Source organism: Centrocercus urophasianus, unplaced genomic scaffold (genome assembly GCF_019232065.1).
Source record: "Centrocercus urophasianus isolate 14NV4802_14NV808 unplaced genomic scaffold, USGS_Curo_1.0 seq_14, whole genome shotgun sequence".
Lineage (NCBI taxonomy): Eukaryota > Metazoa > Chordata > Aves > Galliformes > Phasianidae > Centrocercus > Centrocercus urophasianus.
The window spans coordinates 51,721,587-51,739,867 of record NW_024884586.1 but is presented as its reverse complement, the minus strand read 5'-3'; the positions used below and the strand labels follow the sequence as shown (position 1 = coordinate 51,739,867).

The 18,281-nt window shown below is 47.0% G+C and overlaps 2 protein-coding genes across 5 annotated transcripts in view; both read left to right on the top strand.

Annotated features, from left to right (window-relative positions):
* The window catches only part of LOC122158030, a 105,148-nt gene extending 91,545 nt beyond the window's left edge, over positions 1-13,603 (top strand). For 2 of the 4 annotated variants that reach the window (XR_006168111.1, XR_006168112.1), the window contains 3 exons: positions 4,921-5,028; positions 7,194-9,728; positions 11,085-13,603. Coding sequence is in view for 1 of the 4 variants with exons in the window: in XM_042814341.1 (XP_042670275.1) it covers positions 4,921-5,028; positions 7,194-7,385 (300 nt within the window). In the remaining 3 variants the exon portion in view is untranslated. Of the gene's footprint in view, positions 1-2,189; positions 2,353-2,483; positions 2,615-4,920; positions 5,029-7,193; positions 10,334-11,084 lie in introns of those variants that run through there. The other 2 variants (XR_006168113.1, XM_042814341.1) reach the window with 2 other exon arrangements.
* Positions 13,604-18,039: 4,436 nt separating this feature from the next.
* Positions 18,040-18,281, top strand: part of BMP4 (bone morphogenetic protein 4) — a 2,920-nt gene continuing 2,678 nt past the window's right edge. The window contains exon 1 of the mRNA XM_042813993.1: positions 18,040-18,149. The gene's annotated coding sequence lies outside the window, so the exon portion shown is untranslated. The remainder of the gene's footprint in view (positions 18,150-18,281) is intronic.

Sequence of the window (18,281 nt, the reverse complement as noted above, 5' to 3'; positions counted from 1 at the left end):
ACATGTGGATGTTAGCATATTTGGACTGCTTTGCATTCCTTCTTGCCTGCTTCTGAGAACATACTACATTTTAAAACTTGTTGGGTTCTTTCATGTTTTATTTGACCCTATGTAATTGCATTCCTGAAGGAATAACAGGCTCCCACAGTGATTTATACCCTGTATTAAATGTCAGTTTTGAAGAGACACAGTTAGCAGTTTGGTTTAACCTCCTGCCTTCCGATGTAAGTTCAAAACCGAAGCGGAGCTCAGGATCCAAGGGGAAAAGCACAAAGATGAAAATGGACTCAGAGGTGGCGCAGAATGAGATGTCTGTGTTCGAAGCCCCTCACCTTCAGAAGGCACCAGAATGAGATTTCGTCAAGCCAGCCCTATTTTTAACCATAGTTTGTGTCCCGTGCTGCCGCCCTGCCAGCTGTGCTGGCTGTAAATGAGCGCTGCACGATGCTCTGCTTTCTCCAGAGCCTCCAACAATGGGCCAGAGCACTTTCTGCTGCAAAACCCACCCAGCGGCCCAACAACCAACCCCCAGCAGCTTTGGCATGCGTCCCCATAGGAAGGTCAGCGAAATAAATTGTCCTTGTGATTAAGAGCTGCTCCTTTGTTTTTATGCGTGTAACCATGCCTAAATAGCGAAGCAGGATACGTATGTTATTGCTGCTTTAAATATTTCATTCCCTTTGTAGATTTCCTTATGACAGACTTAACAACTGCTGAATCGTACGTTATGACCTAATTATGGGGGATTCGGCTAAATGAATCTTGATGTGATGGCATATTCTTGATGTAATGGTGTTTTTATGTGCGTGTGTGCGTTTAAATGCAGAAGTAAATGCAGCAGCCTGTGTTGGGATCTGACACTGCTGAAGCGGTCGTCTTTTTTAGAACCAGGAGTGAAACGCACGATGGGGAGTTCTTTAAGCATCAGTACTGTGCCTACAGACCTATTTCCCATGCTCAGGAAATGTATGTCCTGATGATCACTTTCCTTACCCTGCAACTCCAGTATTTCATCTCACAGGCAGGAGATTTAGCTGGAGCTGTTCCAAGGAGGATTCAGTTCTCACACTGAAAGTGATAGATTTGATCCATCTGACTCATTTTTTCCCTAAAATATCTTAAGCAAATATATTCAAATGAATGCAAAGATTATGTGGGATCTACCCAGGTCGTTGTTCTGACCTCAGCACATGACTCATTTTTCAGCTGAAGTCATTCAGGGTGTTTCCATTGCCTTCTACAGAGCCTCACTTGTCCGTCAGGTGAATGATGAGAACAGAACTGATAGTCTTCTTTTATTTGAAGTGAAAAATGGAGGTGATAATGCTTTCATGGGGTTGGGTTTATCTCAGCAAAGCCGTGGAATAAGTTGCCCTCTGGAAGTGGATGTCACTGCTGACTCTTTGGGGAGCTAATATGACGAGCGTAGAGCTGATGCTTGTCTTTCAGATGGATAGAGTTAGGTAAGATGAATCCTACCTGGTGTTGTATACACAGTATTGTGTATCAGCTTCCCCTGTCTTCTAGATGTGCTGCCAGATTGCTGTAAATGCTCGTGCTGTGGTGTGAGACACTCTGGGTTAGTGTCTTCCCCAGCCAAATCCACCAAGAAGAAAAGAGTTCTGTGGTAATCTGAGCATGTAGGTTTAAAGGGTGCAGTTAATGTCTCAGGAATATGGCGTGAGGTTTGCCTTCCGTAGCTTCAGATGGCACAACAGCAGGTATCCATCTCTGCAATTGTCACACTTCGTCACTGCAGGGAATAGTCCTGTTTAATGCCACTCTTCCTGACAATACTGCCAGTTCAAAGTCAAAGGAGCAAGTCTTAGGCTTGAAGGCATAGCTGCACAGCCTCGAGAGCTGGTTCCTCTGCATCCAGTAGGTTCACCTACCATAGCTGTCCTGCTTCAGGACCAGGAATTTGATGGTTGGACTACATGAGCTCAGTGGTCTTTTCCAGCCATCATGATTCTGCTGTTCCACGAATACTCTGTCCTAAACTGGTAAGCATTGCCTCCCTGGTCTTTGTGTAGTTATTTATGCCGCTGGCTGGGACTGCAGGTTCCATGGGCAGAGCATTATCCATTCACACATCAGTGAGAGTTCTGCTCTTTCTTACAGAGTGGGAAAATGTGAAGATGGACCCGAATTAAGGCCCTTATTCAGTGGAGCTCTGGTTTAAACAGACCCACGTCCAGGCACGCTGTGGTGTGGCTGTTTGGTTGTTAGGGGACATGAAGAAGTAATGCCCCAGGGTGCAGCCCCATTGGCCTCCCTGGTAGCTCTGATTCAGAAACAAAGAATCTTCAGCAAGTGCAAGGAAGGAAATATCAGTTCCTGATCAGCATCAAGGTATCAGTGTTACTTTATTTAACCACACCTGGCTCTTCAGCCAGCACTTGATCTCTCTGATTAGAGAACTGAGCGAGGAGTGTCTCCTGGATTTCTCAGGTATTTTAGAAAATATTATTAATATTTTCCAGCCACTCAAGACACCAAAAGCTAAAACAGCACCAGCAGAGGGAGACAAACCCTGTTATCAGACCAGGACCTGTAGGAATCGGTGCTTCTTTGTAGGAACCTGAACTGGAAACCTGAAGGAGGAACACTTGTGGTGAGATGTTGTGTGCCATTAAAGTCTGCATCTGCTGAACAGCATGAAATAACGATACAAGAAGTTCTCTTAAATATATTTGTATCTATATCCTGGTACCATACTATATGTTTCCTTGGCCAGAAAAAATGTTTCTCTTACTTTTGGTGCATTGCATGTGTGTGTGCACACATGACTTTTCAGCGAAAGCAGTGCAGTTATGTTAACGTTATTTCAGATGAGAAATCAGAGCATTGAAACAAGATTTACCCAGATATCCTTGAATTCTGCTGATATTTTTCCTTCTCGTTGATGGAAATCTGTCACCAGCCTTTAAAAAAGTAAACATTTAGGCTGGAACGCATCAAAATGGCGTTTCCTGGTGAATGGGACAGTTGTTGTGGTTCTCCTCAAGTAAGAAACCAACCGTGGGTAAGGTAGTTTTAATGTCACTTGAAAAGAAATTGCAATCTGGGCAAGAAAACTGAAATCATGGCTTACTGGAGGATATATGGAGCAGATTAGTTTCACCACGGAATGGTTATATTTGTGTTTTCTTCACTGGTTAGATAAATGGGGTTTTTGTTCCTCTGGCTGTGTATCTACCAGGATGATTGTCTGGAACCATCAAGCATGTGGAGAAACGTCCCGTTGTTTTTATTGAATATCGCTTGTGTTGTTGAGAAGCCAAATGGCTTTTATAGCAAAGGGCTGCCTGCAATGGCAGGAAGTTGTGATATGTTTTTTAAAAGCCATTCCATTGTCCTTTGCACTGGGGGTGAACTGGTTGGACTGGCACATGCTGTGGGGCTGAGTCCCCCATGCTGGGAGGAGAGGAACCCTGTCTGACAAGGTTGGCTTCAGCGCACGCTCTGTGAGTGTTGTATTTCCATGGGTTTCCTGTAGAACTCTTGTTGTAAGCAGTGCATGGGTGTGATGTATGAGCCCAGGGATCTGAAAGGGCCTTGGTCAGGCACAGCTGATGCTGACAGGCATCACTTCCAGACGGGACTGCCTGTGTGGGAGTCCTGCATCTCTTATCTGGAGAAAAGCCTCCTCGTAGATGCAGAAATGTCATCTTACAGCACGAACTACGAGAGGAAAACATGCAGGGGGTAGGTATGTAAAAATGATTCTTTAATTAATTGTCTAGATAGAAATAACTGTGGATGCCTTCAAATACATTGCTGCTACAGATAAAACCAAGAGTAAGAATCTTTGGGAGTGCTCAAGAAGGATTTTTTCTTCCTGTGCTGTGGGTAATTGTGATGACGTTGACTGGTGCAAATACATCCTAGCAGGAGACCTTGGGAGATCATCCATCCCCCCTGCCCCAAGGTCTGAACCATTCCTGGCAAACCTTTGTCTCAGCAGTGACAGGGTCTGCAGCTCCCTGACTAATTTACTCCAGTGCTCACCTGTCCTTCCTCTTAGGAAACTTGTCTAATGCTTGACCTAATTCCTCCTTGCTGCAATTTAAACCCATTATTTCTTGTGTTATACCCAGTGGACACGGAGAACAATTTATTACCTTCCTATCTGCAACAACCTTTTACATAGTTGAAGGCTGTTATCATGTCTCCCCCTCAGTCTTTTCTTCTCTAGACTAAACAAACCCAATTCTTTCAATCTTTCCTCATAGGTCATGTTTTTTAGACCCCTGATCATTTTTGTTATGGAAATAAACATCCTTTAAATCAAGTTCTGTGAATCAATCTTGTGTAGAAAGGAAGGGAAACAGAGAGGTTAGCGTTAGCATTGGGAACAGGAATCTGGTGGTGAAAGAAGTGAATTTTCGGAGGTCTGTTCAGAGTACAGCCATCCATTCTTCTTTGGGATTTGGAAATATATCGAACACATTTTCTTTCCCTAAGTTTCCTTGGGAAAATCCACATATCTGCCATCAGAGGGAAGACAACACATCATTTCCACACACTATGTGGAAAGCAGCCTGTGGAAAAGCATTGGGAAGGATAGCAGAGTGAGGGAATGTTGAGTAGTATTGTATGTCCATCACACAGACTTTCTAAAATCCGCTTGCCTGCAGTGATATCAACGTTTGCTCTCCAAAAGTTGTGTAGGCTGTCCCCCAGGGCAGTTTAAAACTGGATGATCACTCTTGCTTCTTCAGAAAGTTTCCTCTTATTGTGGCGTCCCATGGGCTGAGTCTTTGGCTCTGAAGAATTAAGGAGCTACAGAGACTATTGCTGTTAATGTGAAGACTGGGGGCTGTGAAAGGATCCATAAAAAGTTTCCTGTGCTTATGCTCCTCTTTGTCCTCCAAAGTAGCGTGGGCTGGGCTGAAGCTATTTTGTGTCTTTTTCTAGATCCTGGCTTGTGGAGGACTAATGCTTCCAGGCAAGCAAAGCCTGCAGCATCCTTTTGTTCTTGGTGAATTCATTGGGCAATGCATTGACTCAGCCTTTTACTCAAAGGTAAGTGTGAAGCTGTGGTAAATCCAGATTAAGATCAAAGACAATGCAGCCATATGATGTGAAGCACTCAAATATTTATTTATTTATTTATTTATTCTGAAGGCTTTATGCTGGGTTTAGATGTCATCTGTCTTTCTTTCCTTGGCCTGTATAAATAGCCAAGCCAGCAGGAGCATCAGACTTGGTGCTCTGGCTAATTTGAGTTGTGGGTGCTAACATCTCATCAAGATTCCTTGGTAGTGGACATGAAAGCATAGCCTCATTGTTCAGCCTGCAGAACAATGAACCTATGAGCGTGGGGCAGCATAGAATGTATAGAGAGAGCTGGAGGGCCAAAAGCATCTTAAAGTGGAGTGCAATGGTGGACTTTGAGAAAGAAGTTTAGGAGGATATGTTAAAAGAAAAAGAAATGGAGAAGGACAAGTCTTGGTCCTTGCACGGGAGATGCTATGAAGGCACGAGGTGGGATGTCAGCTGGCATGTGGTGTCCATGAATGTGAAGTGCTCAGTAGAAACTGGAAGTTCACAGGCAGAACTGTATGGAAAGGCCTTTTCTGCAAGGAGTCTTCCCAAATGTTCTCTCATCAGAGACAACATTGATTTGACCTGTCAGAGCTGTTAAATTTGAGGCCCTATCTGTGGGTTGAGAGTTCCAAAATTCTTTAGCAAAGGTCCAAAATAAACAAGGTGTGGCAAAGAAAAAAATGCTTTTTGCTCCTTGCAGATGACTGGGAATGATCTTTCTTTTTTTGTCTGGTCTGGTGGTGAAGGCTCCCTTATCTTCCAACAGCCACCCTTCAGAGGATCATGAGTGCTTCCTCTAAGCAAAGTAGAGGAGGCCAGAGACCATATTTTGTCTGCAGCGAGACACAGTTGCTCATGAGATGCCAGTGAACACATACATTGCAAAAAGGAGTTTTGCTGTGATGAGTTTGGTCATCATGATGGAGCTGTTTTGTAGCAATAGCCAAGAAAAGGCTCTTGTTTTAGATATTCTTGTTTGTACAACTAAGAAACTCCACTTCCTGCAGCTGGTAGCAAATGGTACTGCAACAGAATCACTGCTAGATCAGATTCACCTTTCATAAAGACAGGCTCAGTGTTAGATACAACACCGAGAGCTGTACTTCTGAGGTGGTTTCCATGGAATTTCTCCCATACTGACCCTAAAACCTCAAATGCTTTAATATGTGCTTAGGGCCCTGTAAGACACAGGGCCATCATTAATTAGCAAACACCCTGAGCACATGTTTAATTTTAAGTGTGTACTTTTCTCTCTCAGGGGTCCATAGGACTTAAGGGCTTGAAGTGAACGGGTTTAGGGATATGCTCAAAGATAAGCGTGTGTTTAGTTGCTTTCCTGTTCTGTGGCTTTATTTGTTTTTACAGGAATAAGAGAAATGAAAGATCTTATTACAGATCAAACACAAATAAATGTCCAAAACGCAGCGGGGAGGCTTTGGTCTTGGTTCAGGGCCCAGTGAAGTCAATGGAAAAACACCCCAACACCTCAGTGGACATCAGAGCAAAGTCCTCAGAGGACTGGTGATGAACCCACTGCAGAAACTTGTTGAATGCCTCGTGTTTCTTTGCAAGGTTTCCTTATCTTGTACCCAGATGTTATTAACAAGGGTTTTTATTAGCTGCTGAGAAGCACTAGAGCAGCAGTTTTTCAACTCTTTAAATACATGCATACAAAGATGGGGGAGAAATAGTTTGCACAGTGATTATGCTGTGTTGAACTGCGAGTATATTTCAAGTTTCCCATTCCTTACCAGTGGAACCATTACTGGATCCCACTGATCTTAAAGTGTTTGCTCTCTTCCTTTCATGGAGTGCAGTGAGGCAAGTGAGACAGTTCCTAGGGTGAACGCAGTCTCTTTGTAGAGGGAAAAGTTTATACAACAGGAACAGCAGGTTCCTTTGAATAGCATTCATCTTTTTTGCCTTTAGATCTTTAAGTGTAGACAGCAGCACCTGAGTTACTCATTTAGCTTCCCTTTTTAGGCATGCAGGGAAATAGCCACCTTTCAAGAGCAATTTGATGTATTTTCAATGTTCATTTCAGGACATGAGGTTGCTGTAGATTTCTCCATTTGATCAGCTGGAGTTGCACCCGAATTTTGATCCCGTGGCTCTGGTTGAAGCTCTCTTTACTTCTACAGACACTGTGCCTATACCAGCAGAGCCACCTGAGCCATCGGCCATCACCCAGCAGGGAAGGGATCCCGGGCAGCTTGTCAGGCATGTCGTGGTGGTCCTGTGTGTGTTCTGCCTCCCAAGAGGAAGAAATTTGGGTTGCAGTACCAGAGCTGTGGGACGAGCTTCACTCAAGCCAGCAAGCAGTGCCCACCTAGTCCCTGGAGAGCTGGTAAGCAGTTAGCACTTGCTAAGCGGATATTGCTTCATCTTCTGTTATTACTTGTGTTTCCTAGGTCAAACTGACACCAACTGGTCTGCTAGAGCCACATCAGAGAACCTATCCAGAGTCTCTGAAGAGCTGCTAAACTGTAAGGATGTGCAAAACCCATATTCCTATGACTGCCAGTTTGCTAGGGCAAACTGACACTGATCTGCAGAGAGGAGCTGTGGGCACACCTCTGTTTTGATTTGGAGGAATATTCTCTATCACTCCAGGCCTTAATTCCTCATCAATGATGAACTTGTGGTGGAATCCACTGACTGTAGCTCTGTGATTTGGTGTGGTGGAAAAGCACAGGCCCCAAGGCACGCTGGAATTGTCATGTTCTGCTATAAGAACCAAAGATACAAAAGTGATATTATTGGCAGCTTAGCTGACTGGGTGAGCCCTACAAAATTCCTTTGATGTTTTAGTCTTATTTGATAGGAATAGGGCCAGATTAAAAAAACTCCAGTCTTCCAAATCCTAAAATGCAAAAACAAAGCGTTGGACCCTTTCATTTCCTTCACAGTTCAGAGTCTGCAAGGAAAATGATTTGAAGCATTTCCTTCTTCTAACACCAAAACAGAGCCTGGCTTTTACATAAAGAGAAAACTGTTTCTGTTGAGTGCTGAGAGCTGTGCTTTTCTATCACACCGTTTCACAGAACAAGAAGATACAAATCAACGGGGAAGTGTGAAGTCGCAGTACTATAATTTCTGTATCTGCTTTTCCTATGATTATGATAGGACACATCTCTTACTTGCCCCTATAAGATTTATTTTTTTCTCCCCAGCCCTTTTCTTATATTTCTGTAGTCCCCTGAATGTAATCTGCTGCCCTGAGTCATATTAAAAAAAATCACATTGAGTTGAAAGGAAAACGTTTGGTTCTTCAATGTGTGGAAAAATATTTCTGTTGTTTAAATGCAAGTAATTAAACTGAGGACTTTCTCCAAAGTAAACCTTGACAATCTAACAACCATCTTTGGCTTTTGCGCCGCATGGAGTTTCTTTTACATTTTTAAATGCATTCCTTGTTTCAGTAAATGACACCAGGCTCACCAGCAGTGACTGAGTGATTAGTTTATCATCCTCTTAGTGCAGCCATCTAGATCTTTAACTCTTTAAGCAGTGGCATTTAAGACTTGAGAACACCCAGAAACACGCCTGAGGCTTTAGGCATTCTCAATTCAAGCAAATCTTGGATATCAGGTGAAAACGAATAAAAGAAAGTAGATGGGCGTACTCTGATAACGCTTTAAACAAGTCAGGTAAGCTAAATTGCAAATAAACAGCAGGCTTTTTAAAGAGGAAGCCAATTCCCCTTTCCTGGGACCACTCGGGTCATCAGGTGTCTGAGCAGCATAAAATTACATGGAGAAAAATCTCCCGACCTACAAAGGGAGCAAAGGATGACAGTGCATTTCCCAAGGCTGTGGGGCAGGGCTTTTCTCTGGATTTACTGCTCATTTCTTACGGTGCAGTCAAAACAACCATTTTACAACAGTTCTGGCTGTAACAAGTGTGTGTGAGCTGAAACATACTGCACTGATGCCCTGTGCCGTAATCATGTCCATGCAGAGCTGCACGATGCCTGGCAGCAACAAGAGAAGGAAGAAGGAAGGGCCTCTTGTTACTTCAGGAACAAGGAAGGTGGGGATGGACGTTCAGACAGAGGGAAAGGACTGACCTGTGGGCTGCTGACCAGCTGTGCCTGCTGCTGAGCATCGTGGATCTGCACCTATCATCCGATCCTGCTCAGTAACGCGAGCCACATCACCATGTGTGCCCTCTGCCAGGGGAGACTCGGAGCTGCTCGCCCCGTGAAGGCCAAGAGCTCTGGGATCTCTGTAGCTGGTAGAGCCAGGACTGTGGGAATGCAGCACCGAGCCCAGAGCTCAGCTTTTAGCTATTTATTTTGTTTTAAAAAATGCTTTTGTAGTTTCGTCCGCTGCCTGTGGTCGGTTGTTTTGTTTTGTTTTCTTTTGTTTTGTTTTGTTTGCAGGCTGGACTTGGAGTTTTGCTGTTTGGGGAGAAAGGAGTTTTTGCCCAGCAGGGCAGAATGAGCCTGTGTGGATGCTGCTCAGTGAGATAAATTCTCTGCATCCTGAAGAATGTTGAGTGCATTGAGAGCTACCTCTGAAAGAGCAGAGCTGTCTCCTGCAAGCACAGACCAGATAGGTCTCCAGTTTTCTGGTGACCCTTCTGTTGCCTGCAGGCTGCAGCCATTCTCAACACCGTAAATACCTTCAGACATCCGCTTCAAGCATGCTTCCCTACCAAAAGCTGTGATGAAGGTGATCCAGTCATGCCTTCTGTTTCATGGTTCCTCCTCTGGGGTTGTCTCATTTTGGGCTCTTGGTGGCTTACCAACAGGGGAACCTCTGAAAAAAGAAGTCACTGCTGTTTTGTGATTTGGATCCGTATTTGGATCCGCTGTCCCTGACTCAAGTCAAGACTCAGTGGCTCTAAACTCTCTTCACTTCTTCATTCTATCCTCCGCTCTCCAACCATGTGTCTTAATCCACTTAATTTCCTCCTTGGAGTCCCTCAAGTCCCAAACCCACTCGGCCCCAAGTGTCCTTGCCATGCTCAGCCTGGTCTGAAGTGGAAGCAGCAGAACCCCCCGCCCTGCTTTGCCTCTGCGCCTCCTCAGGGACGAGCACAGAGGGTGGGAAGAGGCAGCAACCAGCAGGGCAGAGGTGGGACGAGCAGGAATGTGGGGTGAGACCAAAGAGATCCTCAGGGAAGTTGCTGCAGCTGCCTTGTCCTGCTTTTTGTGACTCAAAGTGCTACACCAGTGTGCCCAGCTGGCTGCTGCTGTGAAGCATGAGTGTCACACTGAGAGTGGGCACAACGCAAATGGAAAATGCTGCTTTAAACTCTTATCTTAAGCCATCTGTTCAACACCCGAGCTCGAAGCCTGCATCCTTCCAGGTCTGTGATGCCATGCACCTGCCGGCTGCATCGCTCACAGTTGTCTTTGCAGAGCAGCACAAACCTGTTGTGACACCTTGGTGCCTTTGGCTTCGCTCCCATTTTCTAGAATTGCACTTGGCCTTTCTTTGGCCCTCTGCCCAGCCTGAATTTGCCTTCTTGGTTTTCACTTATTTCCCATATCACTTTTCTCTCCTGCTTCTCCTCAGGGATCTGGCTGCAAACCCTTGTGCCCAGGTGGGTGTGCAGCACCTCCCACCCAGGGTCCCTTCATTTATAACAGAGAGATGTGGGATGTTTGCAGTTTTTCTTCCTTCTTCAAACTGAATTCTAGATAGTTCTCCTAAATGTCTTTCTTCTCTCTTTTCCTGGAACAGACCCTCGGTTTTCTTTCTCTGTGAGCTGTATTTTTAAAATAAAACAAGTAGACCCTGCAAATGGCCCTGATTAAGAAGCCTGGTTTGCCTGTGGGATCAGACAGGCACGGTACACACGTACAGCAATGGTTTGCCCATATCATTTGGGTTAGGTATCAGAGAGCACAGACTGCCTTTGCACTGAAGTCCGCAGGTCAAGGAGTTGGCCTCGCTTCGGTCCGTAGGCTGCCAGCCCATAAGCTAAAGCCCATCTCTGAAAGATGCTGGAAACCCACCTCAGACAACAATGTGTTTAGTTCTTCCTTTCCAGGCATGTTCGTTTTTGCTTCTTTCTTACAGGGAAGATTTTGCTTCCGTCTCCCAGCAATGTTTCCCTTCTGCTCTTCTTCTCAAGCCAGTGCGACAAAAGGAGAGCCAGCCCTGGTTGTTCTCCAAGAGCTGAGTGGTGAGGATGTCCCTCTGTGATGTGTGGGGCAATGCATACCCTGGTAGCAGCAAACCTGTTGTTTCATGGGCCGTAAACAAGATCTTATACAGCAATCTTGTATGATGTAGCTCTCCCAGTATTCTCACGGGGACTGAAATGCTGTGAGAGCCTTCTGTGTGCTGGGTTGTGGCACTGGGTGGCACTGATCTATCGGGTGGCAAGCAGCCCACAGCAGGAGGGATGGAACTGGATGATCTTTAAGGTCCCTTCCAACCTGAGCCATGCAGTGACTCTACGTCTTGTTCAGAACTGACGTGTGGTTTTGCTTCATTTCTGAGGATGGTTCAAAGTGCTCTCCTTCCCAGATGGAGACTCTGCCATGCCTTTAATTCTAATCTTCTCCTTTCCTATTTTTTTTTTAATCACCCTTCACGGTTAAGCATATAATTAACCAGTTGGATAAAGTAGGTTTGTGGTGTCACAGAGTCACAAAGCTGAAGCTAGAGCTTCTGAAGTCCAAATCAACTCCTTCATCATCAGACCTGCCTTCCTGCAGGCACGCCAGCACTTGCAGCGTGGCCCAGAACCTCTCGCCTTTGAACTTCCCAGCTTTAGGCTGCTGACTCAGTGTCTGTGCGTGATGGAAGCAGTGAAGGGGGAAACAGGTAATTGCTTAGGGAGGAAAAAGCCAAAAATGAAACCGTGCCTTGCTGCCGTTGACACAAGCTCTGCTCTTGCTCAGGTGCCTTTGGGTAATAGATTTTTGGGAGAGAATGTGGTGGGCTTTGATTCTGCTTACAGGTGTTGTCTCAGAACCGAAGAAGACAGAGCAGGTAACAGTAAGTAAGAACACTTCTACCTTGAGAATAAACCCAGAGAACACCTCACTCCTTAGCTCACTTCATCAGTAATAAAACGGTCCTGTTGCATTGCAGTGAAGTAGGTCCTGCTAGAAAGTTATTGTCAGGAAGGACTGGAAGTACTTGTAGTTCCTTCCTTCCCATCTGCCTGTTTCAGAAGGACTAAACTTGTAGGGTACTTGGAGTGAACTGCGTTGACCTGACAAATGTGTTGCACTAACATGGATTGCTTTGCACTAGAGTAAGCTTGAGTGAAGACCTTACTGCACTGAGCATGATTTAGCCAAGTGTGATGGATTTGTGTTTACGTGTTCGTGTGTGTTTATAACCACATGCATGACTATAAACGTACATGGGATATTGAGATGAAGTAGGACAGAACTAACAAAGCCAATATAACCTGCAGCCTCATTTAGATGGCCATGGAGAGGCAGCCTTTCTTCCTGAAGTGATTTTTCTCATCACATGTCTGTGGGAAGCTGATGCTCTCATACACATTCGCTACAAAAGCGTATTTGATGAGTACTTTCTATGAATGACCCTTGATCTGCTCATGGTAAGCACTTAGTCACCAGGCAGGTGGTGCAAATGAGCCCCACCAGCCTCCTGTGGCTGGAGATGGAAGCCACAAGCCGTGCCCGTGTTCTCCACCTCCAGGCAGATGGGAATCCCTACAAGGATTTCTCTTCTCTAATTTCAGGAGAGGACGTTCACAGCCATGAGTCTGAAATTCATAGGTGTGCTGACATTTCCAGGCACTTAGGATAATGCTCACTGCTAAACTCCTCTGCTGCTGCTGAAAGCCAAGTAGAACGTGTTTAGAGCAAACTCATCTAGCAAATTCAAGCATGTCCTCCTAGAATTATTTTTGCAGCAGTTGTCCTGCTCTGCTTATTTATGCCTTGTGCTAGCATTTGAAATCATTAAAGCCATAATTAATTAATCATTAATATCAGTGCTGGAGACTCTGAAGTGGTGTGGATGCTGAGGGAGATGCCAGCACTGTGGTGTTCTCAAAATGTATTTGTGGCTCAACCAGTCTGAAATCAGCCTTCTTCTCTTATGGCCTTACAGTGTTCCTTAGGAAAACGATGGTTTTGTGGATGCTCATCTCTGGAGGTGATCAAGGCCAGGTTGGGAGGCCCTGGGCAGCCTCATCTGGTGTCTGTGTAGTTTATGGCAACCCTTCCATGTAGTATGGGGGCTGGAACTGGATGGTCTTTGGTGGTGATGGGTTGGCAGCTGGACCTCAAAGATCACCTTAGAAGTCTTTTCCAGCCTTAATGATTGTATGATCCTGCGAATACATCCCTCACCTTCTGGAGGTCCCTCTTGCATCTCAAGGATGAGGCTTTGATTGAATGGGAAGCAAATGTAGGCTAAAAGCAATGATTATTTCCAGAACGTGCATGAGAATATGGATTTTCCTCTTGTAACAGTGATCAATCAGCGTACAAACGATTTTACAACACATGGCTTCAGTCACAGATTCACATTGTTGGGGTTGGAAGGGGCCCTTAAAGGTCGTCATGTTCAACTCCTCTGCAGTGCACAGGGACACCCACAGCTCCATCAGTGCTCAGTGCCCCATCCAGCCTGCCCTTGGGTGTCTGCAGGGATGGGGCATCCACTGCCTCTCCAAGCAACCTGTGCTGGAGTTGTTTGTAGCACAGGTCAGGAGACTTTCCATAACAAACCACTAGAATGGCTTTAGCTTTATTTTGTGACTTGTATTGCTGGAGCACTTCCCCAGGACCCAGGCCTCCTAGTTTCCATGCACTGCCCAAGAATCTCAGAAGGGACAGCACTGAACTGAAGGGGCCTTGCGTTGTAACTGGAGCAGATGGACAACGTGTGCACAAAAAGGAAGGGGTGAAATTCCCAGGTTTGCTCAGTCTGAATGTTCTCCCTGCATGGCATGGTCGTCCTTTTTGTAGACTTTGCAAAACGATAAAAATCAGCCTTAAAACTTAAGAATAGAGGAAAGTAGAGCTGGAGTGAGCTCCAAGCTGGGCCTGATCCTGCGTTCCACGAGAGGTCTGGCTTTCTGTTCTCAAGAAAAGGCAGGAAGCACTGGTGGGACAGGCCAGCTCTGAAGCGTTCAGAGCAATAACAAAAATTTCAGTGTGGCAATAAAAGCTGTTCCCTTCACCACTGCAGCAGCTGTGCTTGTTTCCATCGGCTGCATTCAGGCTCTTCAGCGAGGAGCTGCTTTGGAAAATGTAATCCCTCGGAGTTGTTTGTTCAGTGTCTTTGCTTTAATGGACCAGCTTAGGCAGTTGAAAGGAGGGGGTAGGAGGGAGTCATTCTCAGCACACTTATGGGCATCCCCTCCTGTAATTCATGTCATTACAACTTCTCTGATGTATAACTTTATTTACTTATTTACAGCTTTAGGCTTGTTTCTGCTCTAGCACAAATCTGGTGAGACAAGGGTGGGTTTTTTTTGGGGGGGGGGGGTTGATTTTTTCTTTCTTTTCCCAAGGCAGGTTGTTTGCAAACTCTGGAGCCCAAAAGGTGCAGCTGCTCTAAGAATAAAAAAAAACAGGATATAAGAACTGGTTTGGGGAGGTCTCTCTCTGCCCAAGTCCAGAGGCATCTCCCAAAGTGCAGCCATGAGTGGAGAAGTTTGTCTTGTAAACAGAACTGGCCTAATTTCTAGAGGTGCTGAATGCTGGAAATGAGGAACCATTTCTTCTCTGAAAGAGCAGTGCTGCAGTGGCTGCCCATGGAGTGGTGGGGTCAGCATCCCTGCAGGTGTCCCAGGTGTGGCACTGAGGGAGGTGGGCAGTGGGCACGGTGGGCTGCGTGGGGCTGGGGATCGCAGAGGCTTTTTCAACCTGAATGGTTCTGTGATTCTGTCACGCACGGTGCCTGCTGGTAAGGCCTGAGCACGCGAAACCTGGAAGCAGAGCAGATGTTAGCAGCTGGGATTGTATCAGGAATACTTCTAGGCTGCTCTGTGATCATAGGGTTGAAATGAGAACAATAACTGCAAGCAGAGCTGGGCACCAGGGATCCAGGACCTGCCAGTTCCTGGGCTTCTCACCACCACCAGCAAACATGAGCTGAGGTCTACATGCACAACTCACCTTTGTCCTCTGGCTATTCTTTGCAAGGTGACATTCCCAGCGAACCACAGAATCATTCAGGTTGGAGAAGGCCTTTAAGATCCCCACCCCACCGTGTGGATGGAGTGCCACATCTCCATGGCTCTGGAACACCTTCAGGACGGTGACCCCACCACTCCTGGACAGCCGTGCCACGGCAGCACCTCTCTTTTAGAAGAAATGCTTCCTAAGACCCGACCTAAAATACCTGACGAAGTGGTTCTTAGCTCAGAGATGAGCAGTGTTGCTTCCAATCCTGGGAGGTTTTCACAGAGGTAGGATTGCCCCAGTACAGCTGGGGCCAGATCACAGGGAAGAACCTGAGCCGCTCTCCCCACCACCACGAGATGTGATGCGTGGTGAGGTGTGTCTCACATGGAGCACAGACATAACGTTCTCTATTTTTGATTTGCTGGATCTTTAAAACATACAATGTTGTATCTGCCGCTGAATTAAGCAGTGTTTGCTTTTCAAACCTTCCACATTTGTATTTTTAGCTCCATTTTGGCATTCACTTTTTTTGGTTGGAATATATAACACACTCAGTTATTTAGCGTGCCTGGACCGAGTTCAGCCTGTGTGTAACTCCACGGGCTGGAGCAGAAGCTACGTTCAAGGTGAATTACTCTCTATGGGGCTAAGGAAATACAGCTTCTGTAGAAACGCATTTCAGCTCCCTCAGTAAATGCTACACTATTTCCATCCATGGTTATTCCGCTGTGGTTTGGGTTATGTATTTACATTTTACGGAATAAATACTACAGCTTTCCCCATGACTAACACTTCTTAGTAACCAATAAGCTACTCAAATACACCACTGCCTCCTACAAGAGCCTAAACCACAGTGCTCTCCACGGGCTTGCTGTCCCCAGCTGGCCACCTCCTAGTGCAGAGCCATGGTTAACCAGCATTACATAAGTCACTTTTTGGATCCCTCTTATCATAGCATCCTAGAATGGCCTGGGTTGCAAAGGAGCACAGTGCTCATCCAGTTCCAACCCCCTGCTGTGTGCAGGGTCACCAACCAGCAGCCCAGAGCCACATCCAGCCTGGCCCTGAATGCACCCATAGCCTCCTTGGGCAAAGGACATGGGACAGCTTCGTCGTGGAGGCGCTGGATGCTGTGGGACTGAATTCCTCATCGATAAACATTGCCAGCACCTCTGATCCTACCAAAATCTGAATGAGGTCCTTAGGGAAGGAGTGACACCTGAGTGCTGCTCCCACACAGAGGCATGGGTTGCTCTGCCGAACCCAGAAGTCTGTTTTAAGAGCAGTGCCATACAGGCCCTTGCACAAACTTTGTTTTTAGGTGGGGATATTTTCAATGAAAATGTTATTTAACTTTAAAAAGTTGCACAGCAGCTACTCCAAAAATTGTTTTCCCTTGTTAAGAATAACACACAGCGTGATACATTAGAAATGGCGATGGCAATATTTCACAAATTGTGATGGATTCATAGCCCAAATACCTTGCTAACAGATGTTTCTTTTAAACTCGGAGTGGTATAGGAATAACTCAGAGATATTACAGTGTCAGCACTGCCTTTTATCTGCGTGCGCCCTTTCGGTGACATCCCCAGGCTTTTGTAATGCGTGGGTCAGGCCTGAGCTAGAAAAAGTGAAATATTAAAGGAAGTCGTGCCTGGTTGTGTGAGCTATGGGGCAGTGTCAGGAAGGTGATGAGTGCTGCCCCAGTCCTGCCGTGTGCTTGGGCACGGCAGTTTGGTGCTTTGGGGGAACATGTAGGGTTGTGCACACAGTTCGTCTATGAGCTGAGCCTTCAGTTGCACCAGGGGAGGTTCAGCTTGGATACTAGGAAACATGTCTTCTTTGGAAGAGAAATGAGGTGCTGGCACAGCTGCCCAGCGGTGGTGGGGTCACCATCCCTAGAGGTGTTCGAGAACCATGGAGATGTGGCACTGAGGGATGTGGGCAGTGGGATGGTGGGGTGGGCTGGGGTTGGGCTTGGGGATCTTGGAGGTCTTCTCCAACCTGAATGGTTCTGTGATTCCATGAGGAGTTCCTGTGGCTGACCCTCTGACTGTGTCTTTTGGTCCTGTAATCTCATTAACTTTTCTGTCTACGGGTGGTGGTTTATCCAACCCAGGAGGGCAAAGGGATGAATCTGACACTCTGGAGGAACTCTTTCTTTACCATGGGATTGTTCAGTCTGCACCTTGTCTGCTTGTGGCACCCCATCACTCTTCATCAGGGCTCCCACCCCAGGAGTGCCCTCTCCAGACCACCCCATTGCTCCCAGTGACCAACCAGCCCATCCCCACACCCTGCTGGGGAGCAGCTTTGAGCCCTGGGCTTTCAACTCAGCCCCAAATCTGGCCGTCACTGAAACCTTTGGCACGTTCAGGAGAGGAAGCATTCTTTTGGGTGTCCCTATTGGTACCGTGCTGTGGACACGTGTCCCCCGTGAGGTCAGGGAACCCGGCCCGGAGAGAATGAGCTTTATTCCAGAGGGAAGGGAGAGAAAACTCCGATTTCAGGTGGGAACCGAAGGCAGACAGCAGGGTTAACGCAGCCCCTCGGGGACGCGTCCCGCGGGACGCACCTGAGAGGGGCCAAACCGAAGGGGGGACTTAAGGGACACCACGGTGCCGCCCACCTGAGCTCACCCCACGGACCCCACCCCGCCCGACCGCAGCTCTCCGCCGCCTCCCCCCTCCCGGGAGGGAGAACCAGGCGCGGGCGGCGGGGCGGGTCGGGCCGTCCCCCGCGGGGCCGGGCCGGACGGGGGCGGGCCGGGGGCGGCGGGCCGGGCCGAGCCGGGCCGGGAAGGGGGGGGGGGGGCGGCGGGGGGGGGGGGGGCGCGGCCCCACGTGACTGCGGGGCCGGGAGAAAACCGGGGCCGGCGGCGGCGGCCGCCGCACTGCGCCCGGGCGGCGATCGCGGGAGGTGCTCGGCAGCCGCTGCCCCGGAGGCTTTCGGCGCGCTGGGTCCGCGCTGGCTCTCCAGAATCATGGACTGTGCTGATATGCCTTGCTTGCTGTCAGTGAGTACAGCCCTCTTCTTCCTCGCCTTGGCTTTTTTATCATTGTTATTTTTTTTTTATGCCGATTTTTATTTTTTGCTTTTTTTAAAGAAAAAAAATTCTTTCCTTTTTTTTTTTTTTTTTTTTTTTTTT